The sequence below is a fragment of the Aquarana catesbeiana genome, linkage group LG04 (genome assembly GCF_042186555.1).
Source record: "Aquarana catesbeiana isolate 2022-GZ linkage group LG04, ASM4218655v1, whole genome shotgun sequence".
Taxonomy (NCBI): domain Eukaryota; kingdom Metazoa; phylum Chordata; class Amphibia; order Anura; family Ranidae; genus Aquarana; species Aquarana catesbeiana.
In genome coordinates, this window is record NC_133327.1 from 241,092,633 (window position 1) to 241,119,435 (window position 26,803).

The window sequence follows — 26,803 nt, forward strand, 5'->3', positions numbered from 1 at the left end:
TTTCTATTTTTTGGGTCAGGCAGGCAGCATGATTGACGATGGATTTACATCGAGGTGCACTATTTTTTTACTTTTTATTAAAGGATTTGTCAAAAACTGTCTCTTTGTGTCTGATAAACCCCCGACCCCCACAACCAAAGCCCAGGGTTGTGGGGAAGAGACAAGGTGCTTTGGGGTGGGGGGCAGAGCCTACCCCACCCCAAAGCACCAACCCCCCCATATTGCAGGCATATGGCCTGGTATGGTTCAGGAGGGGGGGGGCACCCCTTTCCTGACCTGCCAGGCTGCATGCCCGGATAAGGGGCTGGTATGGATTTGGGGGGGGGGGGGGGGCACACTATTTTTTTTTTTTTTTTTTATTTTGGTGTGGGGTTCCCCCCAAATTCAAACCAGACTGGAAGGGCCTGGTATGGACTGGGGGGCACCCCATGCTGTTTTTTTCCTTGTTTTTTTTACCGTCACTTAAAAAAAACAAAAAAATTGTTCAGCTGTCAGCGGGGAAACCCATTGACAGCTGATGACTCATCGGTTGTTAAGGAAGCCACGGTCCAAATCAAGCTTTGCCTAATCAGGGAGCAGAATGCACTGTACATCGGGGAGAAAAATCATTACTATATACAACAACTGCTATGTGCAGCTATTTAACAACAGCTTGCAATAATAACAATCATGAATACAGTGGATATGGATACATACTGCCTCTCCTCTGCCTAGGGCCTGCTAGAGTCATACTTTGAGAAAGCCAATCAGGGCGTGAGGTGGGCAGTGACATCATCATGTTGAGTGGGAGCAAGACGCCATCTTTGAGAACGGCATTTGCCGGTTTTATTATATGCCTGTCTTTTATGGAATACATGTAATTGCAATACCTATTTTTTTATTAATCAACATATGCCTCTGCTTCCCTTTTTTGGTTGACCTGCACCTGCTTCTGAGGGATTATCTGGTTAAGGTTAAGCATATGGAAAGGATGAGCAACTGAGCTATTTATTCTACTGGGGTCCACAGTACCAGGTGAGAGAATACCCACAATGGGTGGTGAAGGGCACTGGGGTGTTGTTTTCATATATGAAGAGAGTACACAGATCTCTCTGCAGACAGCTTACATCCTGTATATAAAGTACAATCTGGCAGAGATCTGTGGCAGGTTTCTATACTGAAAACCCCCACAATCTCTTCATAATTAGATGCAGAACCTGTACCAGCTTCTATCTTACTCGGAAATAGAAACTGGTGCAGGTGACACAGACCTATAACAGGTCTATCTGCTCTGTTAATGTGGTGCAAGGTACTTGCCATTGTAATGGCACAGGAAGCTTAGCTAGTTCCCCAGATTGTTCTTACCGCTATACGTGTCAAAGACGCCTTCACGGAGCTCCATTTATCTTTCCGTCTGTCTATGATTACGACAAACCCAATGCTGGCTGCTTCCAGACTGTAAGAGACAGAAAGCACATATCATATAACTTGAAAAAAGTATTAAGGCACAAAGTATTATGGAGCGAGAATTGACAAAGTGAAAATATCTAAAATACATATAGCTATATTGGTTACTTCAGTTTACTGAAAATATGGCTCTTTGTGACCAAGTGTCTTTAGGAACACACAGCAATGAAGCGTCTGGCAGGGGGAACTGCACCACGTAACAAGGAACACAGACATTTGCATACCTCCCAACTTTTTGAGATGGGAATGAGGGATACCTATCAGCAAACGCCCCCTTAAAGGAGAATTGTACAAAAAAACAAGATTGGTTAAAGTGGATGTAAACCCAATATCATCCTTTCTAAACTACTGCCATAGGGGTTATCTATAAAGATATACATGCCTCCTGCATGTATCTTTACCTGTCAAATGTCTCCCCTCTGTCTGTTATGAGACCCTAAAGACTGCAGATTCTGTGGGTGGGTCTGTTGTCTGGAGCTCGGTGGGTGGAGTCATGATGTCAGTAGACTCCCCGCCCACCTCTACACTCCCCTTGTCAATATGCATTTCTCCTGTGTATTTCTTACACTGCTTTTCCGCTATGATCTCTAACATCCAGTGAAAAGACAGGAAAGTAACCACATGACTTCAGCATGCCAAATCATGCTGAGGTGTGGAACAGCCAATCCTTGCAGAGCTGCTGAAGAAAGGAGTAGGAGGGAATTAAAAAATACTGCCTGTGTCTTAGGCTAGTTCACGAGATATGTAAATCACCTGTCACTCACAGCAAAGGGGAGTATTTGACAAAGTTTTCCTCTGTTTGTCAAGATTCATCTCACTGAACAATAAAAGGGGATTGCTCAGAGCTGGATTAACTATTTGTGGCAAGACTGGGCTCAAATGATAGGAAAACTTATACTCTACATTATGACATTTTTTTTTTTTTTTAAATTTCGGTTTACATCCACTTTAAACCCACAAGTGCTTTTTTTACCACTACTATTCCTTTATATTGGCTTTTGGAATTTACAAATGCAGCAATTTAGAAATCAGATGAAAGGTTTAGTGCTGGAAAACACTTTTTGATAGATAAAAAGTGCATTTTATATACATCTACATAGATCAGAGCAAAATGAGGGACAAATGAGGAGGAATGAGGGACAGAGGGACATTGCTCCAAATCAGGGACAGTCCATCGAAATCAAGTATAGTTGGGAGCTATGCATTTGGCACAACTAGAAGTGTCGGATGCTTATATTCTGATTCAACTCTCTAAAGGTAATACTGTAATGCAGTCAGGCTGCATATGCAATCATTTTAATCAGCTAGGTACTGTAGAAAAGGTAGAAAAAGCCAGAGTTGCTAGCCTATTGCTGCTCTCACATACAAGTTCTCCTACAATCCAACAGTGAACACTATACTAATCAACATCACCTTCACTTCTTGAACAGAGCAGTTGATTAGAGCAGCATCCAGATGGATGTATTGGGGAACTGGACTGCTGAAAGAATGTGAACAGAAGTTTAACTTTCCTATTGCAGCCTGCACATGGCTATTAAAACACTTGCTAAAGCACTTAGCTGATAAAAAAATTATAAAGAGGCATATTTATTACTGTATATGTAACTTGACTGCATTGCAGTAAAAATTTAAGAGGGTTCAAATGGGCTTTAAGATTAACCTGTGTAGCTCTGAGAGAGAGTATATATTGGAGCGATGTGCAGTAGGACTGGTAAGTGTTGTTAACATTTTTTTACAGGCTGTTTTTATAAATTTTTAACCCGAAAGAGTCACTGTAACCCTTATGTTTATTAAAATACAGGATTAATATAGTGCCAACAGTTTGTGCAGCACTTTACATTTTAAAGGGAGACAGTACAGTTACAATAAAATTCAATTCAAGGGAGTTAGGAGGGCACTGCTCCTGAGAGCTTGCAATCTAATAGGGAAGGGCAAGTGGTACAAAAGGTAATAACTGTGAGAGATGAGCTAATGAGAAGTTTAGTTGTTATTGTTATTAATTGAATTGCGGGACAGGCTTCCCTGAAGAGATACGTTTTCAGAGATTCCCTAACAGTGGACAGGGTAGAAGACAGCTGTACAGATCGGGGTAGAGAATTCTAGAGGATGGGGGAGACTCTGGAGAAGTCCTGGTGATGAGCATGGGAGGAAGAAACAAGGGAAGCTAAAGAGCAGAAGGTCTTCAAAGGAGCAGAGAAGACAAATGGTGGTAAATTGAGACAAGGGTTGTAAATGGCTTTGTATGTTGTTGTTCGTATTTAGTTCATTCTAGTGAGCCCGATTAAAGCGGAGCTCTGCCCAAAAGGGGAAGCTCCGCTTCTCTGCCTCCTCCCCCCTCCGCTGTCACATTTGCCACCTTTTGGGGGGGGGGAGTACATGGTTTTGACAGATACCTGCTCTCACTTCCGGCTTAGTTTGCCACAACGAACTGAGCCGGGAGTTTTCCCACTCCCTCCTTCCTCCGCAGCCTTCTGGGACACTTCACTGGTCCCAGAAGACTGCAGCCCATTCACAAAGTGCAGCGCATTGCATGCATGCACAGTGGGAAACCGGCTGTGAAGCCGCAAGGCTTCACTGCTGGTTTCCCTTTAGTCAAGATGGCTGCGCCAGCACCCGCCAGCCAATTAAATAATCGGCTCTGTTGAGGACACCGCTGGATGCCTGGACAGGTAAGAGCCCTAATACAGTATTTGTACCTGCTGACTTTTAATGTTTTCTGAAGCAGTATGGAGCTACTTTTTAACTACTTTCAGCCTTTATTTTATTATAATTCTTCAATAATGTTGTCACATTACAATCCAAACGTATGCATATACAGTATAAGCATAAAGGCATAAATGAAGTTCTAGTGACATGTTTTTAGTGATGTATGTACATCAACACTAAAAAACATCACCACTAACAATCAACTTAATAGGAACCGTGTTAGCTTTATACAGTAAAGTGTATCAAGAAAACCAGATCAAAAGGCGATGGACCCCAGTGCAAGTCCGCATCCATCTTCTAAATGGATGGTTTCCTAAATTTAGGAGTGTTTATATGGATGGTCAGGGCAGATCAAAGAACAGATCAAAGAACAGAGGAAACTTGGGGAGTACGGAGGTAGGCTGACCCCCTCCAGGGGGTGTATAACCATGTCATGCATGTTATTCTGAGTTGTTCCCTTTGCATTGTGAAGTGTAGAGGTTAGGTGCACCATTTAGAGGATGTCATTATTTTCGAATACCACAGTTGTTTAAGGGGGTGGGGAATTCTGCTTCCACAAATGGGGTATGCAGGCTCTTGTTGCATTCAGGAGGTAGACCGTTAAAGAAGCCTGGTATTTAGAGGGATGTCTGTTCCTCAAATGGAGAAGACAACCTTTTCTATTTATTTTTATTGCATTGCAAACCTACTGTAATTTTTATTTGTTTTGTTTGTCAATTTCTATAGTGTCACATTAAATAAAACCATAAAATTGAAAAGCATCTTTATCTGATTTGTGATTAATTTAAGCTTTTGTTCCAGAAACACAATCTTACTGTCATTGTAAGTGGAACAAGTGAGAGAATAAACTTTTCACTTTTAATCTAATGAAACCTTAGTTGTTTTAAAACTAATACTGGCCAAATAAATTAAGCCATACAACAAAAATAGTTAGGTCATTTCTCTGCTCTCTCTTCCTATCAGCATGTTCCTTGTTATCACATCTGATTGGTACCTGGTGCTGCCCCTCCTTCCAGACTGTGTTCCCCTATACAGGGATTATAGGAGGCTACAATCAACTCCATCTCAAACTAGAGTACAAATATATGTATGTTAGCTGCATTTAAAGATAAATATATTTCCTGATATGTACCTGCTATATCATGTACTTGTATAAGAAAGTATCCTGATCTCTTTTTATTGCTTCACTTGTGTGAAATCCTTGGTGTTCCTGCCAGTCCCTCTGCTTTCCTATTAAAAACTGACCACACTAAGCAGGAGAGCACACCGTGGTCAGCTCCCTAGCTATGCTGGGAACTCAGTATACTCTCCTCCAATGATCAGACTTGTCCTGACATGTCCCCGCTGCACAGCCATTCACTGGGAAGCTCAGTGTGCTGCTGCTTCTCCTCCACTTAGCTCTTATGCAGCTGAGAACAGAGGGAATGTGATTACTTATAAAAAATGGGAAAAAAAAAGTATTAATCATTTTTTTTAATGTCTTTACAAAAACGTTTTGCCTTTCATTTCTATTTTAAACTGAATGGGTTGTTTTACAAGGTGATCGTTTACAATCACTTTAAGGCTCACAGCTGAAGTGTAAAATTTGCTCTGGTTCATAAGGAGTATACAGGTGCAAAAGCTCAATTACAGACATGAATGACATCGGTGTATGAGGAAGCTTACAATGATCAGGCAAGATTTCCAAACCTGTATGACCACTACTCCCCCTTGAAGAGCCTTACCACTGGAAGGGGGAGGGGGCGCACTTTGGCATCTTCATCTTGGCTACTATAATGCCGCGGACTTTACGGCAGACTTGGTCCGGCCGACTGGAGTCCGTCGGATAATTCGATCGTGTGTGGGCTCCAGTGGACTTTTTTTTCCTAAAAGTTCGACGGACCTAGAAATGAAACATGTTTCAAATCTTTCCGACGGACGTGAATCCGGTCGAAAAGCCTGCTCGTCTGTATGCTAGTCCGATGGACAAAAACCGATGCTAGGGCAGCTATTGGCTACTGGCTATCAACTTCCTTGTTTTAGTCCAGTCGTACGTCATCACGTACGAATCCGTCGGACTTTGGTTGATCGCGTGTAGGCAAGTCTGTTCATTCGGAAAGTCCATCGGAAAGTCCGTTGAAAAGTCCGCTAGACCTAGTCTGTCGAAAAGTCCGCCCGTGTGTACGCGGCATAAGTCTTTCTCAAGGCACTTCTTGCAAATATACCTTTTTATTTCAAATAGACCTTACTACATGAAAAAAAAAGTATAATGTTGCTGTGCCTATACCCTTAAATTGTGCATTAAATAATCGATGTGTGTAATCTTCAACAAATATTGCTGCACCTGCCCCTTTAAATGTGCATGTGTGTATCCTCTCAGTGATATTTGAACAAACTTAGTTACTGTCCTTAATTTTGTGATACAGAGAAAAGTAATATTCATATTTTACCAATAAAAAATAAATTATAAACATGGAAATCAACACTGATCGTAATAAAGGTTACTAATGTCCATTTAATATAAACGTCCTTTTCACTCCAATCAAGAAGAACTTTTGTGCATGTTAATATAATCCACTATGTGTACTATTCTCCAAAAAAGTGATGTTCAGTGACTCCCACCACCTTTCAACATTTGCGCTCACCTCCTCAAAGTGGTTGTAAACCCTCCCTAGTGACTTCAACTATAGGTAAGCCTAGAATAAGGCTTACCTATAGGTAGTAGAAATATCTCCTAAACGTGCGCCGTTTAGGAGATATTTCACTTAGTGCATGCGCATGCGCTGTGAAGAAACGGACCTCTAAAGCGCTGCGTAAACTGTCGGCGCTATATAAATCCTGTATAATAATAATAATAACCTCTGTGCCATTTCTTCCCCCAACGTGTGCCGTCACTGACGGCTCCCACGCGAATGTGCAGGAGTGACATCACGAGGCTCCGGCCAGTCACAGAGCCAGAGTCTGCGGCCCCTGGAAGGAAGAGGGGCGAAGTATGCATACTAGTCCATTATGCTTTTAATTTGCAGGCTTTGCAGGGAGTAAAAGAGGAAGTAAAACCCATCAAGGTTTACTTCCTCTTTAATAGACCCGTCATACGAGGTCACAACAGGCTTTCTCCACTCTGGGGTGCAAAGAAATCGGCTCCTCTATGGTCCTCCTCCAATACACTCCTAAGTGTGCTGGGATGCCTCTCCAAATCGTATATATGGCCCTTTAAAACCACAGTTCCAACTTTCCTCTGCTGCCACCTTCAGCAATGTCTCCTCTCTACTTCCCCCCCCCCCCACCCCAGATTTCTTTGCACCCCAGGGTGAGGAAAGCGTGTTGTGATCTGCTATTAGGGAGGTGAGCGCAAATTTTGAAAGGTGGTGGGAGTCACTGAACATCACTTTTTTGGAGACTAGTGCACAGCGTGGATTATATTAGCATGCACAAATGTTTTTTTTGATTGGAGTAAAAAGGACATTTATATTAAATGGACATTAGCAACCTTTATTACGATCAGTGTTGATTTCCATGTCTATATTTTATTTATTTTATTTATTATGTTTAGAATTTATTTTCTATTGGTGAAAAACGAATATTACCTTTCTCTGTATCACAAAATTAAGGACAGTAACTAAGTTTGTTCAGAAATCACTGAGAGGATACACACATGCACACTTAAAGGGGCAGGTGCAGCAATATTTGTTGAAGATTACACACATCGATCATTTAATGCACAATTTAAGGTTCTATGCGCAGCAACATTATAAGTTTGTTTTTAGTGATTCACATTGTGGGGACACAATTGGGTTGTTTGCAGCCACCCATTAAAACTAGAACCATGTCTCATTACCAGCACAGTTACGTGGGATAATAATAACCCTTTGTTTACCCTTACTACATGACCGACAACGTCTGTGAATGTTCACATACTGTATGATCATTAGAATGGAATCTGCTACTGAATAATTTTGGAAAGTGGGATGTCATACGAGAAAGAATTTAGAATTTAGCATTCAGGGACAAATATGCGTTCATGAGATCATAATGAGGGTGTGATCATAAAAATTGGGTTCACCGTAAGTAATATAATTGATACCAGGAACACAACAATACAAGCAGATAATGAGCTAGATTATCTATTGGGAAACAAAGTTTAGAATAATAAGATGTACTGTCATCTGAACCTTTATGTCTAAACAAAAACCTGTGAGGAGAAGTGTTGCTCAATTTAAGTTTTTGCATATGTCAGACTATATTAAGAAATTAATACACACTGCTGAAATTCTGTTTTTCTCGGGGTGTACACAATCCCATACATGTCATCTCTTCTGCTTGGTTATGACTGTTGATCATTTTAGAACTAGGAAATCACTACTGGACTTTGCAGTGGTTACTTACCTGGGAATGCTTGTTAAGTAGGTAATAACATTCACAAAATCATCATCGGGAATTTCTGTGAAGTTGGGATATTCAGGGAATGTTATTATGGGTGCTCCATCCTTCCCTCTCCCCCCTGAAACCAAAAATATAATTTGGTAAACCTGTAATAATTTCACGTCGTCACCAAATATTATATGTAATAGGCTAGGCATAAATACTAAAAGGTGATCCATGCAGACACAATCTGACTAGAGACAGGTCATATCCCCCCAGTGTGTGCGTGCTTTAAGAAATGTATTGTATAAAGTGAAAAAGACAACTAACAAATATATATAAAAAAACATAAACCATTGGGGATGGAGGTACGATATACTGTCTGTTAACCTGATTAGTTGAGCCCAATAGCCTGGATATAAAACGCAGTGCTATAAGTGCACTTGGGATTGAAGGTAGTAACGACAGGGTAGCTGGCCAGAAAATATGTATGTAATAACTTCAATCTGATAGATATAATAGTCATATTAGAATAGGTATTACCCCACATTTTCTGTCTTTTGACAATTCTCACATACAACTAGGTGATATATAACGTGTTCAAACACAGTACAGTGGTCTGTATGGTCTATTTACATTAAATATTCTTTTATTAATTACATGTTGCATAACATGTTAAAAAAAAAAAGTTTTATTTCTCACTCTATTCCCATAAAATGTATTTTTCAAAACTTTTTCATATAGTTTACTCTTCATTTTTCAAGTTATTTGTTATATATATATATATATATATATATATATATATATATATATATATATATATATATATATATATATATATATATATATACTTAAAATCCATAATAATTTACACAGCACCGTTTTGTCTTACACATGTGGCTTCATAACTGTTTATTTTCTTTTTTTATATCAGTTTCAATATTTTTTCATAACTTCTGCTAGTAGACCTCAAGACAAAAGAAGTATTTATCTTATTATGGCCATAAGTGGTGTCAGAATTGGAACTGTGCTGCCACCTAGTGTATACACATGAATGAATTAAGTGATTCGGCCATAATTCTCACTGCTTACACAATCTCCTATCCAGTAAGTGTAGGACACTCAAAACTGTTGCTTACTCACAGGGCTGTGTTGTTGAAATGTATACTCCAAGGAAGGATAAATAAAAGATTTTAATTGCAGCAAGTTGCAGCATGACATCCCATTGATTCTCATATAATTAACTAGTGGTGAAGAGTGTTGCCTGCTTGATGTGGATACTACAGAAAATTGGTGTGGATACAACATGCAGCACACATTAGAAAAAAAGAAAAAAAAAAAAAATATATATATATATATATATATATATATATATATATATATATAGTGGTGATAGATGCTGAAGCATAGACAACAATTTAATGACAATACGGTGTAAATGCTGCCAATATATATCAGTGAGGGCTATTCACACCTCTCCAGTATGGAGTGTTGTGGGAACACAGGTGTTTGTGCAACATGCAGCAAAACAAGTTAGTGCTTTGTGCTGCTATTCATTATCATGGGCACCCCAATGCATTAATCCAACACACATGGATTGAAAAAAAACACAACACAGTACTACTACCATGCACTGTGCTGTGCTGCATCAGAAAAAATAGTGAGTGTCTGATTTTTTTTTTGTGTCTGTTTTGGTGTGTTGAGGTCTACTTTAATACAATAGACGTTAACTAGCGACATGACACAACACACGAAAATGGACAGGAGTGAATTCAGCCTTGATGTGCAGTAAATCTGGATAAATCCAGGCAGTCAAATATGCTTTTTTCCTACTCTCACACTAGTAGCACACACTAGAGGATGCTACACATTATACATTGTATTCTGATGAGGAGGAGACCTCCCCACCATCAAAATTCACTATTCAGTGCTGCCAGCTGGCACTGGTTGATCAGGAAAACCCGACAGGGTGGTTGTACAGAAGTCGAATGGTAGATCGACTTTCTGTACAACCAGACTACCCATACATGAATTGAAATTCTGCCAGTTCCTACTGAACTGGCTGAATTTTGATCCATATATGACCGGCTTGAGGAATTAACTATTTGCAGCTTTTGCCGCTATGAATTGCCTGCTTCAGCAGCTACTCATCTTATCCAAGGCAGCTAGTAATGATCATTGCACAGTAGGGATTTGTAGCTAAATAGATAAACATTTGTAGTCAGCTACAACATCAACTATGTATCCAGATTTAAATTAACAAAGAAAACCATAAAAAACTAGAAAAGCTACAATTTCTGGGGAAATTGTGTGAAGTGTTCTTGCCTCCACCAGTAGTCTACAAGCATTATCAAGCCTAGCAGATGAAGGTATGACCACATGCATTTGGGAGGTCTCAGCATCTTGACATAGAATGGAGGTGAAGGTGTGCTATCTGTTTGATCATAATCAGTGTTTACAACCACTGTTTCCTGGCAACGCTCATGCCCTGTTTATGCTTCACAACCATTGCTCAATACACAATACACAGGACCATGATAGCTGTAATAACTGTGCAGTACTTCAAACGGTCGTATTTTAAAAACTATAAATCCTACAGTGAAGATATTTATATTGTGAGAATCACAAGATCCAGACCTAGATTTTGATGCATACTATGTCTCTGAAATATTAAAACTGAAGGCACAGTCGCAGTTTAGATATTGCCCTTGAAATTTGGAGGGGGCTAGAGTAGAGTTTCAATGAATGTCAATGGACGGCATGAGTTACAAACAAATGGTCATATTATGAAAAGTATCAGGACTGTGGCGTAGCCGTGGACATGTTTAGTGGCAGCAGGGATAGCTGAACGTTTTGATATAAGATTTGTGTAGGTGGGCTTGAAAATGAGGGAGTGGTGGCAGTTTAGAAATCATGTCCTGATTTTTCAGTTTTTGTTACCTCCCACTCTAGTTTTGAACATTTCCCCATTCATTCCTATGGGACCAATTTCACCGCAAAAACGACGATATTTCGTGAACCATTTGGCGAAACGTTCCACAAAGTAATAGCACACCAAACGGGAACAATCCGCACGTTTCGGTATATTACTTGTCTATGTAGTGTAAAAACTGTGGGAGGAGTTAGGGTGGTAAATTTGGCTATAATAATATATATGTGAGATAACAGTAAGTGGTCTTGCTATGCAAGAACACTTAACTAGAAAAGCTACAATTTCTGGGGAAATTGTGAAAAGTGTTCTTGCCTCTACAATTGGAGTGGGCAGAGTAAAAGGGTGGAGTGGAGTGGCTTGAGTAACTGTGAAAAGTGTTAAAAAGCTTAATATTTTAAAAAGTATAAATAGTAGTAAAACAGTTGAAGTCCCATCATTAGCTGAAAGAGCTGAACATTTTTTTCAAAAATTTTATTTTTTTCAAAAATTATGAATTTTTAAAAAAAAATTTTTTTTTTTTCAAAAATGATTTTTTTTTTTCAAAAATGATTTTTTTTTCAAAAATGATTTTTTTTTAAATGATTTTTTTTTAATGATTTTTTTTTTCAAAAATGATTTTTTTTTTTCAAAAATTATTTTTTTATCTTTTCAAAAATATATATTTTTTTTTTTCAAAAATAATTTTTTTTTCTCAATAATAATTTTTTTTTTTCAAAATTTTTTTTTTTTCAAAAATAATTTTTTTTTTCAAAAATAATTTTTTTTTTCAAAAATATATATATTTTTTTTTTTTCAAAAATGAATTTTTTTTTTTTCATGGGGCGGTCATAATGTTTTGGCTAATCATGGGGTTGTCAGCTTTTGTCACCTCACACTCTAGTTTTGAACATTTCGCCATTCATTCCTATGGGACCAATTTCGTCGCAAAAACGATGATATTTCGTGAACCATTCGGCGAAACGTTCCACAAAGTAATAGCACACCAATTAAATGACATTGAACATTTCGCCATTCATTCCTATGGGACCAATATTGCCGCAAAAATGACGATATTTCGTGAACCATTCGGCGAAAAAAGTTCCACAAAGTAATAGTACACCAATTAAATGACATTGAAAATTTCGCCATTCAATCCTATGGGACCAATTTCGCCGCAAAACTACGATATTTTGTGAACCACAAAGTAATAGCACACCAATCGGGAACAATCCGCACGTTTCGGTATATTACTTGTCTCTGTAGTGTAAAAACTGTGGGAGGAGTCTACAAGCATTATCAAGTCTAGCAGATGAAGGTATGACCACATGCATTTGGGGGGTCTCAGCATCTTGTGTTTACAACCACTGTTTCCTAGCAACGCTCATGTCCTGTTTATGCTTTACACACACTGCTCAATACACAATACACAGGACCATGATAGATGTAGTAACCATGCAGTAATTCAAATGGCCGTATTTTAAAAACTATAAATCCTACAGCGAAGATCTTTATATTGTGAGAATCACAAGACCCAGACCTAGATTTTTTATGTATAGTATGTCTCTGAAATATTAAAAATGGAGGCACAGTCGCAGTTTAGAAATTGCCCTTCAAATTTGAAGGGGCTAGAGTGTAGTTTCAATGAATGTCAATGGACGGCGTGAGTTGCAAACAAATGGTCATATTGTGAAAACTATCAGGACTATGGCTTAGCCATGGACATGTTTAGTGGCAGCAGGGATAGCTGAACGTTTTGATATAAGATTTGTGTAGGTGGGCTTGAAAATGAGGGAGTGGTGGCAGTTTAGAAATCATGTTCTGATTTTTCAGCTTTTGTCACCTCCCACTCTAGTTTCCCCATTCATTCCTATGGGACCAATTTTGCCGCAAAAACGACGATATTTCGTGAACCATTTGGCGAAACGTTCCACAAAATAATAGCACACCATTCGGGAACAATCCGCACGTTTCGGTATATTACTTGTCTATGTAGTGTAAAAACTGTGGGAGGAGTTAGGGTGGTAAATTTGGCTATAATAATATATATGTGAGATAACAGTAAGTGGTCTTGCTATGCAAGAACACTTAACTAGAAAAGCTACAATTTCTGGGGAAATTGTGAAAAGTGTTCTTGCCTCTACAATTGGAGTGGGCAGAGTAAAAGGGTGGAGTGGCTTGAGTAACTGTGAAAAGTGTTAAAAAGCTTAATATTTTAAAAAGTATAAATAGTAGTAAAACAGTTGAAGTCCCATCATTAGCTGAAAGAGCTGAACATTTTTTTCAAAAATTTTATTTTTTTCAAAAATTATGAATTTTTAAAAAAAAATTTTTTTTTTTCAAAAATGATTTTTTTTTTTCAAAAATGATTTTTTTTTTTCAAAAATGATTTTTTTTTAAATGATTTTTTTTAATGATTTTTTTTTTCAAAAATGATTTTTTTTTTCAAAAATTATTTTTTTATCTTTTCAAAAATATATATTTTTTTTTTTCAAAAATAAATTTTTTTTCTCAATAATAATTTTTTTTTTTCAAAATTTTTTTTTTTCAAAAATAATTTTTTTTTTCAAAAATGAATTTTTTTTTTTTTTTCAAAAATGATTTTTTTTTTTTTTCATGGGGCGGTCATAATGTTTTGGCTAATCATGGGGTTGTCAGCTTTTGTCACCTCACACTCTAGTTTTGAACATTTCGCCATTCATTCCTATGGGACCAATTTCGTCGCAAAAACTATGATATTTCGTGAACCATTCGGCGAAACGTTCCACAAAGTAATAGCACACCAATTAAATGACATTGAACATTTCGCCATTCATTCCTATGGGACCAATATTGCCGCAAAAATGACGATATTTCGTGAACCATTCGGCGAAAAAAGTTCCACAAAGTAATAGCACACCAATTAAATGACATTGAACATTTCGCCATTCAATCCTATGGGACCAATTTCGCCGCAAAACTACGATATTTTGTGAACCACAAAGTAATAGCACACCAATTCGGAACAATCCGCACGTTTCGGTATATTACTTGTCTCTGTAATGTAAAAACTGTGGGAGGAGTCTACAAGCATTATCAAGTCTAGCAGATGAAGGTATGACCACATGCATTTGGGGGGGTCTCAGCATCTTGTGTTTACAACCACTGTTTCCTAGCAACGCTCATGTCCTGTTTATGCTTCACACACACTGCTCAATACACAATACACAGGACCATGATAGATGTAGTAACCATGCAGTAATTCAAATGGCCGTATTTTAAAAACTATAAATCCTACAGTGAAGATCTTTATATTGTGAGAATCACAAGACCCAGACCTAGATTTTTTATGTATAGTATGTCTCTGAAATATTAAAAATGGAGGCACAGTCGCAGTTTAGAAATTGCCCTTCAAATTTGAAGGGGCTAGAGTGTAGTTTCAATGAATGTCAATGGACGGCGTGAGTTGCAAACAAATGGTCATATTGTGAAAACTATCAGGACTATGGCTTAGCCGTGGACATGTTTAGTGGCAGCAGGGATAGCTGAACGTTTTGATATAAGATTTGTGTAGGTGGGCTTGAAAATGAGGAAGTGGTGGCAGTTTAGAAATCATGTTCTGATTTTTCAGCTTTTGTCACCTCCCACTCTAGTTTCCCCATTCATTCCTATGGGACCAATTTTGCCGCAAAAACGACGATATTTCGTGAACCATTCGGCGAAACGTTCCACAAAATAATAGCACACCATTCGGGAACAATCCGCACGTTTCGGTATATTACTTGTCTATGTAGTGTAAAAACTGTGGGAGGAGTTAGGGTGGTAAATTTGGCAATAATAATAAGAAGAAGAAGAAGAACTAGAAAATGCATTTCCTGGGGAAAATGCGTGGGAATGCTGAATAGCTAAATTGCTAAAATGGCCGCCATCAAAACTGCCCCATCAAAACTGCCCCATCATACTGCCATCAAAACTGCCCCATCAGAATTGCCCCATCAAAATTGTCTCCATTAAAACTGCCCCATCATATTGCCACCATCAAAACTGCCCCATCAGAATTGCCCCATCAAAACTGCCCCATCATATTGCCCCCATCAAAACTGCCCCATCATATTGCCACCTTTAAAACTGCTCCATTAAAATTGTCCCCATCAAAACTGCCCCATCATATTGCCACCATCAAAACTGCCCCATCAGAATTGTCTAGAAAATGCATTTCCTGGGGAAAATGCGTGGGAATGCTGAATAGCTAAATTGCTAAAATGGCCGCCATCAAAACTGCCCCATCATACTGACATCAAAACTGCCCCATCAGAATTGCCCCATCAAAATTGTCCCCATTCAACTGCCCCATCATATTGCCACCATCAAAACTGCCCCATCATATTGCCACCATCAAAACTGCCCCCATCAAAACTGCCCCATCATATTGCCACCTTTAAAACTGCTCCATTAAAATTGTCCCCATCAAAACTGCCCCATCATATTGCCACCATCAAAACTGCCCCATCAGAATTGCCCTATCAAAACTGCCCATCATATTGCCACCATCAAAACTGCCCCATCAGAATTGTCCCATCAAAACTGCCCGATCATATTGCCACCATCAAAACTGACCCATCATAATTGCCACCAATAAAACTGCCCCATCATAATTGCCCCATCAAAACTGCCCCATCAGAATTGCCCTATCAAAACTGCCCCATCATATTCCTCTATTATAAATCAGTACATCGTGTGTCTGTCCCCTCCCCCGGGCTCTGTATTCAGAGCTGAGATGCTCCAGCCACCTCCCCCCCTGTGTATAACAGAAGCTTTGGTAACCATGGCAACAAAACAAACACCGTACACTCTGATTAATGGCTAAAATTTCCTGAAATGACCTCTAAACAAAAAGCTTTTTCTCAAAAACTGTAAAAGATATCAAACTGAAAAGATATAGCCAGATAGCTGAATATTTTGTGAACATTTTAAAGTTTGTTTGGTGTCTCTAGGTGAAAGTATGAAGGAGCTGAAACTTTTGGGAGTGGAAGAAGAATTTAAGGATTTCAAGCATGCTCCCATTGACTTCAATGTTAAAAAAAAGTGATAAAAACCTTAATATTTTAAAAAGTATAAATGGTAGAAAAAAAGTTGAAAAAGAGCACACATCAGCTAAAAGAGATGAACATTTTGATAGTTGAATGGTTTTAATAGCTGAAAGTATGCAGAAGTTACGCAGAGCCAAAAAATGTACGGAATAAAATTAAAATTAAAATTAAGATTAAAAATAAAATCGAATAACAATAGTGGGACTGCTAAAGTATTCCCACTAATATATATGTGAGATAACAGTAAGTGGTCTTGCTATGCAAGAACACTTAATAATAACAGTTTTGCAGCACCTAAAATGTGACCATATCTAATATCAAAAAATCAACAAACATAAAAAGACAAAAATTGCGCAGATAAATGTGAAAATCGCAATTATAAATCACAAAAAAAAGTGAAAGTGAAAGTAATTATTCTTTATATTAAAGTGCATCCCAGTGAATATAACAAGTCAATCTTGTGACACCCGCCACTTCTTCTAATCGTGAATCAGAAGCTTCCAGTGTGTGCTATCCGCTAACAACCAAGTGAATCACACACTCCTCGGAAATAATGGCTGCAAAAGCAAGAACAGCCTGATTAAACTAAAAGTGGTTAGCTACCTTATCATGCCAGCTCCAGCCTGTGACAAATGCAACAGTCTCTCTTCCTCTCCTCTACACCACCAAAAGCAGTAGGACTGACCAGCAACTTTATTAACAGGGCACCATTTTTTGCATAGGAACATTTTGCCAGGAAGATCTTGAGTTTAAACATCAGTACCATGTGCAAGGGGTCCTCATTAGGTTCCTATAGCGCTCAAACCCCCAGCAGCTACTCGTACAGCCCAGCAAATGACAGGAAGAGGTAGAACAATGAAGCCCAGTAAAGTGGGACTCCGTATTTTATAGGCCACCTCAGTGTACAGTGGAGCAGCTGAAAACTCTTGTCGAAGCGTCCATTAGTGACGTTACATGAATACAGAGCCTTGTATTACAATTACATTATTATACAGGCTCTGCATTTGTTTATATGCACAATTTTTGTCTTTTGATGTTTGTTAATTTTGTGATATTAGATATGATTATGTTTTAGGTGCTGCAAAACCAGTTTATTTTTGATGTTTTGGGGTGTGTATATCTACCTTTTTATGCTGGCAGCCTTTATATTTACCATAAGCGCTGACTTGATATGTATTTTGTTATTAACAAAAAAAGAACCAGCAGGGAAAATTTTTATCTGCTACCAATCTTAATTACAAAGCTGCTAATGTGACAAGGCCTTCAGGGCTAATTTATGCCTGTGTTGGTCTGTGTAAAGTGTTCCATGGTGAATCGCTTGTTGCTATTGCTGTGGCATGTGTACCCCAACCAGCAGCCTTTGCAGCTTAAGCTCAGTGAGGCCAACGCATATGGTGTAAACGAGCCCTAACCTAAAAAAATTAATCAGCCAGGGATCTTAACAATTTTCTAAATGATAAAAAGTAAACTCTGATTAGTTGATTTGGGTTACTTACAAACCTATTCCAATCCCTGAATCTGTTCCTATGCAGTGTATGTATTTGTGCGTACTGTATGTTAAAGAAAATGTCTGTAACCAAACACCCAAGTCAACACCCATGCCCATGCATGGCCGTAAATCTGGGAATAAAGTGTACCTCTTTACAGTACCTGGAGCACAGAGGTTTAGGAGTGTATGATCTTCCCTGTTAAATGTGTCTTTTCAAGGTGCCTATTCCTAGATGCAAAGAATTTCCAGATGTATCAACTGTGCACAAGGGTTCTAAATAATTTGGCCCCATACCCACTGTGTGTTTAGCCTGGATGCATGAAGCTCCATTGTTTCGGTGTGGATGGAAGGCACAGACACACTGTCCATTCTGGCTGCTTGCAGCTTGTTAAAATCTATGAAAGGCTGTTGGTTGGATGGAGCCGGGTGGTGCACTACCGTTGAGGGCAATATGTGCCCATGGATGAATGCTCATAATGCAGACTTTTTGCATTCTGGGCATTTGTCCCTGGGCCTTATGAATAAGAGAAGGCATTACCTTCTTGATAGCAAAAATCCAGGCTCTATTTCCACCAAAGAGTAAAAGAGTGTTTTAATTAATAACAACCAATCAGCTGTTGTTTTTTTACTCTTCTAATGCTAGTAAACAAATTAAATGAAACTTTGATTAGTTAGTGTAACTCCACCCTTCCCCACCCCAATCTCTACATTTATATATAAAATGAGAGTGTACTGTAATATTTACTTTATGTGTGTGTATGTATGCATACAAGCAGTCTTTGACCAGACAAAAGAGTAAGGCAGTGTACTTTCTTCATCTTTAAGCAGAGCTAAAGTCCTGCCGTTAGTCACTGCAAGCAGGCAGGCTCTTTATTGCAAAAAAAAGATGCAATCTCTCTTCTGCAATAAAACACACCTATATATACACCTATATGTAACAAACAGAACTCTGTTCCCAGAGGAGGCCTATTATGGGGAAACGCGTCGGGTGGAGCCACATCTGTGAGGTCATCACGCACGGGTCTGCTGGCCAGGATCCGGGCCATGCTCAAGGAGTGAATTTACTGCCTTCACATGATTTTATTCAAATGCAATACTTTTTTCAATAAACCTTATTGTTGGCATACTGCACTATAAAGTTTTCTCTATCTTCTGCCTTTATGTGTGATATTTGCGGAGGGTCAGTTTCTGCTTGCTCAGCCATTGGATATTTCCCGCAGTACCAACAGCACTGTCATCCTTTGATGGGACCATATCTTGGTTGCCAAATCTGTGGATAAAAGCGGCAGATGCCATAATAGAAGCAAATTAGATCTCTATAATTTGAGATCATATCCATCTGGTAAGAGGTGTGATTTCATGTGAGGATTGCACTTTTTTGAGCACCTTTGCACAGTTCTGTTTCCTGCAATGGCCAATGAAGACGGCCAAAGATCAACACACAGAAGTACCCATCCCTTACACCGGGGCAAGAGATGGGTATCATTGACAGAATATTAAGTATTGATCCATTTTGTTCTGCCTTAATACATACAGTATGTTATCAGCCACTAAATAGAAGATGAACAAAGTAACACATTAAAAAAGGATGTAAAGTTCAACAGTTCAAGAAAAAAAGAAGAAAAAAGGTGAATTTTCCACATATTCTGTACCGGTATGCAGTACAGTTGTATATGTGGGATCCAGAATGTAAACTGATAAAACTGTTACATCACTACCTGATGGTAAACAACCCGCCACCTCTTCCTTTTATTTTGGGGGCTGGTAGACAAACTACTTTAAAAAAAGCATGGAAAGATGGGCACTGCCATGGGGGACATATACCAAAGACAAAAAAAATTACTGTGCAACGAGGAGACTGTCTTTTTGTGCAGATTCAAGGGCATCATTGAAAATACATAAATCCTTTAATTAAAGTGGAAGTAAAGTTGATCTTTAAACATATGGCTGACAGAAAGGGCATTTATGACAGAAGAGACCCTATTGGCACATGCGGGGGAGTAGCGTCTTTGCAGCCTGGCCTATCAAATGGCTGAAGGCACGGGATCCGGAAGAAAGACCGGGCGAAGATGGAAGTGCCAGGGGCCCGCCGCATCGGTCCCAGCACTGCGTTGGAGGACACCATATGACAGGTAAGTCTGCCATAATGTACTAATATGCTGTGCATACTAGCACACTATAGCAAAACCCACCTGGGGGGGGGGGCCTTAAAAAAAAAAAAAAAATTTATCACAGACATTACTTCAGCTTTACCATACTTGGTGGGTACCATAAAGCTGTACGTGATGTTATACAATTGTACCATTTTCATCAACAGTCTCAGAGACAGAGTATACTGGCGGCAACTATTTGGCCGTAGAATTTATTTTTTCCTTTACAATTAGCTTGGCTATTGTACCACAGCAGCACCCCAACTTTATTCATTTCAGTTTAAATCTAATTCCTTATTCAGATAGCTTTAAGAGTGAAAAATGTTTTGTTTTTTTTAACAAATAGAAATAAACCCACTTTGACCGTCAGATAGAGGTTGGATAGTAGTTCGCTGCAGCTATCCCTGTTCTCTCTGATGCAAAACTGTTGGCCAAATTCTACTGTTTTTTAGGAGGGGCAGCAAAGTGAGACAAATATTCAACTAAAGGTTGGAAACATTGCAATTACAGATATCAAAATGACAACTTTAGACACCTTGACAAATTGTACGAAGCACCGAAGCTTGAACTACAGTTCAATGTCATCTTTTGGCAAATAGGCCACAATGTTTGACTGTTGGGCAGCCAATTACATAAAAGGGGCCTTGTGCAATAGTTCCCACATACTGTATTTAGACCATGGTAAATATTTTATTGGTGCTCCTGGCAGACCAACATTGCTAGCTATTGGAATGGATAGATTTTTAGCCTGATATTCTAATAATCTCTATTGATAGGGCATATAGTAGAGACAACCCAGTGCTGCCTATTACTGCATTGTAGGGAAGGTGCCTAGACAGCTTGTTAAATGTTTCATTGTTCTTTTATGTAGGTAGATGTATGATGACAAAAAATAAAATATTTTAAAAATATAAATTTGCTATAAACACCAGGTCTGCCAAAGTAACAGCGGACGACCATGTGTAGCTTTGTGGCTTCCAGCTGAAAACCAGTCAACCACAATAGCATTTTTTTTTAAAGCAGCTCTACATGCAGAGAACATTTGTACAAATGTCATAGTTCTGCAACCATATAAATCTATCAACCAAAACAGCCAAATGGTATTGTAGTTTTTGTGAAGCTGAAATTGCATATACATGTTAAGCTTCAGTCATCATGTATAATATCTGCCAAAATGCTCAGATATGGCTCATATAGTTCTTACCCGGCAAGATAGCAAACTGCCGATGAAGCTGTTCCATAATGTCCACGGCAAGCAGGGGTCTGATCTCTTGCTGCATGATTTCATCTGTAGGGTCAAAGAAAGACTCTAGATTACTATCATTTCACACCCATAGAAAGTAATAAAAATGAAAAGGGAACAGAAACAAACTGCTGAGAGATTAGCACGTGCTCTCTATTCATTTTAACAGTAAACAAGATTATTCCTGAAAAACACATTTACCCAGTACTTTTAAAGAACCATTTCCCTTTTCAAGCTAATAATGTACATGTTCTACTCACAGCTATGCAGCGCTGAAAATAATGGACCCTAGTTGTGGCTGCAACATTCTATTGAACATTAGTTGGCTGTTATATCCTTTCTTTGTTCTGCCTTGGGTCTGCCTAGCCATACATAAGAGCACTTTGACCAGCCTTTGCCCCTGAGCACTCTGTGGAAGCCAGGCTTGGCTCAGCCCTGAATGGCTTAGCTGTGTAGCATACAGTCGGCAGACCTCGCTTCTGCATGAGACATCGATAGTTACACTGGGGCCTCTTTGTTACATGCCGTGCTTACTGAACTCTTTTCACTTTTTTTTTGGTTCAGTATTTTATTCTGTCCTGATTATGTTGTGTTGTGTGAATAGTTCTGCAAAAGCCGGAGCTGAAGAGAGAAAAGGAAAAGAACTAGAAAACGAATGCCTGTCGCATCTTGGGATACATAATGCTGGGAAAATTACCATCAGGTTCTGCTGGTAAAGGAATGTCTCCTAAGTGGATGTCTCCTAACATCCTTAGTGGATGTTTCAGACCATAATTGCATTACTGTGGAAAAATGTAGAGCTGCACGACCAGCTGAATGACACACAAAATGACGTGATTTTTCCCTTACTCAAATGACCACTTCCACTTGCAGCTTTGTAAAACTGCTTACAGAGGAAACCTGGGCTGAGCTATGCTAAACCATAGAGTTTATAAAAAATACTGGATACTGGGATTGCATACCTCCCAACTTTTTGAGATGGGAATGAAGGACACCTATCAGCAAAAGTATGCAGTCATAGGACACACCCCTTACCACGCCCCCCTAAAGGAGAATTGTACAAAAAAACAAGATTGGTTAAACACACAAGTGCTTTTTTACCACTACTGTTCCTTTATATTGGCTTTCGGAATTTACAAATGCAGCAATTTAGAAATCAGGTGAAAGGTTTATCTATCAAAAAGTGTTTCCCAGTGTTAAAAAGTGCATTTTATATACATCTATATGGATTAGACCAAAATGAGGGACAAATGAGGAGGAATGAGGGACAGAGGGAAATTGTTCCAAATTAGGGACAGTCCCTTGAAATCAGGGAGTTGGTAGCTATGGGATTGTAGCTGCACAGCTGCTAACCTTCACAAGATGGTCACCTTATATTTACAGTCACTCAGCCCAATATTGATACTAAAGTTTGAATATGCCTGGTCAGCTTAACTTGAGTACCCAGCAGGAGTTCAGCTCTCCCCTGCTTCCCATTGTACCAAGAAGAATACCTCGCTGCCTGTTTCATTCTCCACAATATAAAATAACTGAAACATTTAGAGCAGGGCTGAGCTGAGACATCCTCAGAATGGCACAACAGGTAAGTAGTGTTGGGCGAGCGGTTCAGGCCTGAACTTCGCACATTTGGGTGTTCTCCGAACATCCGATTTTTCTGTGCACAGTCAATATGCTGTTAAGGAGCCGAGCCAGGAGGCCAGCCGCCGCATCATGAACAACCGATGAGTCATCAGCTGTCAGCGGGCCTCCCTGCTGACAGCTGAAAGAGAAAAAAATGCTGGTTAAAAAAAAAAAGCCAAAATGTAAAAATAAAACACATGGGGTCCCCCCAAAATCCATACCAGACCCTTACCCGAGCATGCAGCCTGGCAAGCCAGGAGAGGGGGGGAGAATGAGCCTTGAATACAAGTCTTCAAAATATGGACTTTTGTTTTCTCATGTTCTGCTCCCATAGACTTTAATGGAGTTTGCTGTTCATGGCCGAACGTTTCCCCTGTTCGGGAGTTCTGCTGTGAACCGAACAGGTGGGTGTTCAGCCCATCTCAACAGGTAAGCAAACCTGGGAACTCCAGCACATTGAGATATTCTCGCCCTTGGAACCCGCTAGGTGAAATTGTCATTTAGGGGACCAAATTAACTTCACAAATTGCTGTGTTAGACCCCTTTAACACTGGGGCGTTGCAGGTGTCAGCAGTAAAGCGCCGCTAGTTTTAGCGCCACTTTACCACTGTCATAGCAGCACTTTTTGGCCACTAGCGGGGCACTTTTAAACCCTGCTAGCGTCTAAGAAAGGCTTAATAGCACCCATGTTGCGGCGCTGCTGAAGCGCTTTGCAGGCGCTTTGCAGGCGCTTCGGCAGCCCTGCCAATTCATTACAATGGGCAGGGTGTTTTCAGAGCGGTGTATACACCTCTCTCACACTGCCCAAAAGATCCTGCTTGCAGGACATTTTTCCCGTGCTGCAAGCACGTTGCCCCGAACAGTTCAAAATATCAGTCACTATTGGCACAAAACCTTCAGGCTTCTGCTAGAAAGCTGAACATGAAGAGGAACTTCATCTTTCAGCAGAACAATGATCCAAAGCATACATACAAATCAACAAAGGAATGGCTTCACCAGAAGAAGATTAAAGTTTTGGAATGGCCCAGCCAGAGCCCAGACCTGAATCCGATTGAAAATCTGTGGGGTGATCTGAAGAGGGCTGTGCACAGGAGATACCCTCACAATCTGACAGATTTGGAGTGTTTTGCAATGAACAGTGGGCAAATATTCACGAGTCAAGATGTGCCATGCTGATAGACTCATACCCAAAAAGACTGAGTGCTGTAATAAAATCAAAAGGTGCTTCAACAAAGTATTAGTGTAAGGGTGTGCACACTTATGCAACCATATTATTTTATTTTTTTATTTTTACTTCCCTCCACCCAAAAGATTTCAGCTTGTTGTTCAATTGAGTTGTACAGTTTATAGGTCACAATAAAGGTGGAAAAAGTTCTGAAATTATTTATCTGTGTCTTGTTTTTTTTACATCACAGAAACCTGACATTTTAACAGGGGTGTGTAGAGTTTTTTTTATATCCACTGTATATAAAATAATAATATGCAAAATGGTTGGAGGGAAGCTTCAGAATGGCAAAGATGATTTTATTACAAATTATGTGAGCAAACTGCAGTTCCTCTTTAAGTATTGCATTTATTATAGAGATCTACACATTTGTCCAAAAAGAGGGACAACTGAGGGGGAGAGGGACAGAGGGATTTGGTTCTAAAAGAGGGACAATCCCTCCAAATGAGGGACAGTTGGGAAGTATGACGAGGCTCTATAGCAGGACCCAGACACACTTTAAGCTTGCTTATTGGACACTAAAGGAGATGCAGCACACTGATGAGGTCATCCCTCTGCTCACTCTTTTCTATTCTTTGCGAGTCACTTCCAACATAGCACTGCCATAGAGTGGATTACAGTCAAAAATATAAAGACAAGGTCTTTGTTTTTTCCTAATGAATAATTTAAGTATAACTAGAGACAAAACTTTTTGTTTTTAGCTTTGGATAGAATGGAGAGGGATTAGAACACCTGTCAGTTTTTATTACTGTCTGTGCCCCCCGTTAAGGAAATTCACCCTCTCTATCTGTCCTGTTTACCATCATTATTGAAAGTAAAATCCCAAATTTTGGGTTGTCCCCAGAAAAGTAATAGAAGGGAAATTTTCCAATGGGGCACTAGTTCTGGTGACCTGGGGGTCCCCAAGGAATTCCCTTAACGTTTTGGCGGCGATCGTTGACACTGAGTAGATGTATATTTGTGTGCAATAGCACAGATAAAGCTGTGCCGAGAGTGCACGCCCTGCGTTTTTCATTTTTTGCACTATAAACAAAAAGAGACCAACAATTTTGAAAAAAAAAAAAAAACAATATTTTTTACCTTCCGCTATAAAACATACCCAATAAAAATTTTTAAAAAATTTAATTTATTCATCAATTTAGGCCAATATGTATTCTGCTACATGTTTTTGGTAAAAAAAAAATCCCAATAAGCGTATATTGATTGGTTCATGCAAAAGTTATAGCGTCTACAAACTATGGGATAGATTTATGGACTTTTTTTATTATTGTTTTTACTAGTAATGGCGGCGATCGGCGAATCTTAGCGGGACTGCGATATTGCGGCAGACAAATCTGACACTAAGTGACACTTTTTTGGGACCAAGACACCAATACAGTGATCAATGCTAAAAGAAATGCACTGCCACTGTATAAATGACACTGGCAGGGAAGGGGTTAACATCAGGGGCAAACAAAGGGTTAAGTGTGCTCCTAGGGAGTACTTTCTAACTGTGCGGGGAGTGGATGCACTGGAGAAAAAGAAAGATCCGTGTTTCTGCTTGGCAGAAACACAGGATCTCCCTTTTCCACCCTCTCAGAATGGCGATCTGTCTTGTTTACATAGGTAGACTGCCGTTCTGCCTTTCCTCAGAACGGTCTGGCTGATTGGCTCCCACTGTGTCCAATCATAGCAGGATCGGGGCTACGGTCATGCACGCGCACGCGTGCCCCAGATTGCATGCACAAAATCACATACAGGTATGTGATTTTGCACAGCCGGGCCGCCCTGCCGCAGTATATATATGGTGGGCAGTCCGAAAGCGGTTAATTTACAATGTCCCTTCTATTTCTGTATAAGGATGATGGCGATGGCACTATAATTATTTTAATGGAAAAAAGAAACCTAAGTAAGCCTTTTCCTATTCAATATACAGCTGTTACATGACCCAGCTCTTTCCCAGCCTGTCTGCAGGGAAACATAAGCGGGGGGAGCCTCTAGTCCTCTGCTACTGGTCACATGTTAAAAAAAGAAAACAGCCTTTGGAATACACAGTAAAAATAATTATTAATAAACTGTTTTAAATTGTCATACAAATATTTTAAATCAAATCTTTAATATTTTGTGGAAATACAATGCTGTGGGCAGATTTCTGCCAGTCACAGGCTGTGTCATGCCCCTTCAGTCTGTGTCCTAGAATAGGAGTCCTAGAATAAGAAGGGGGTGAGGGAGGTGAAGCTACCATCAATCTACATGTAATATCCCACCCCCATTGTGTTTATCTGGTTAGTAAACATTGAGGAGGAGGAGGGAGGGAGGAAACAGGCTGTCATTTACCACTGTGTATACGCCCACATGTGTGACTTTATTGTCACATGGGCTGCACAGATGTGATAGGGAGGAAATGGTCAGAATAGAAATTCACTGAAAACTGAGCATATGCAGAGTTGCCACCACAGCTGCAAAATCTCTAGCTGCATTGGGGACATAAACAGAAGGTAGAGATAAAGAGCAGCAGGATCAACCAGGTTTTTTGCAACATACAGAAAACAAATCTCATAGTGAGAGAGTATGAACAGCATTTAACCCTTTCATGACTATTTTTGAAATTTGGTGTTTACAAGTTA

General features: G+C 39.4%; 1 protein-coding gene across 3 annotated transcripts in view; it reads right to left on the reverse strand.

Moving 5' to 3' along the window:
- Positions 1–26,803, reverse strand: part of MCF2L2 (MCF.2 cell line derived transforming sequence-like 2) — a 527,578-nt gene that overhangs the window by 422,339 nt on the left and 78,436 nt on the right. For all 3 annotated transcript variants that reach the window (XM_073626295.1, XM_073626294.1, XM_073626296.1), the window contains exons 2-4: positions 21,314–21,397; positions 8,518–8,632; positions 1,345–1,435 (exon numbers count right to left, since the gene is read on the reverse strand). In XM_073626295.1, coding sequence (XP_073482396.1) covers positions 1,345–1,435; positions 8,518–8,632; positions 21,314–21,397 — 290 coding nt within the window. The remainder of the gene's footprint in view (positions 1–1,344; positions 1,436–8,517; positions 8,633–21,313; positions 21,398–26,803) is intronic.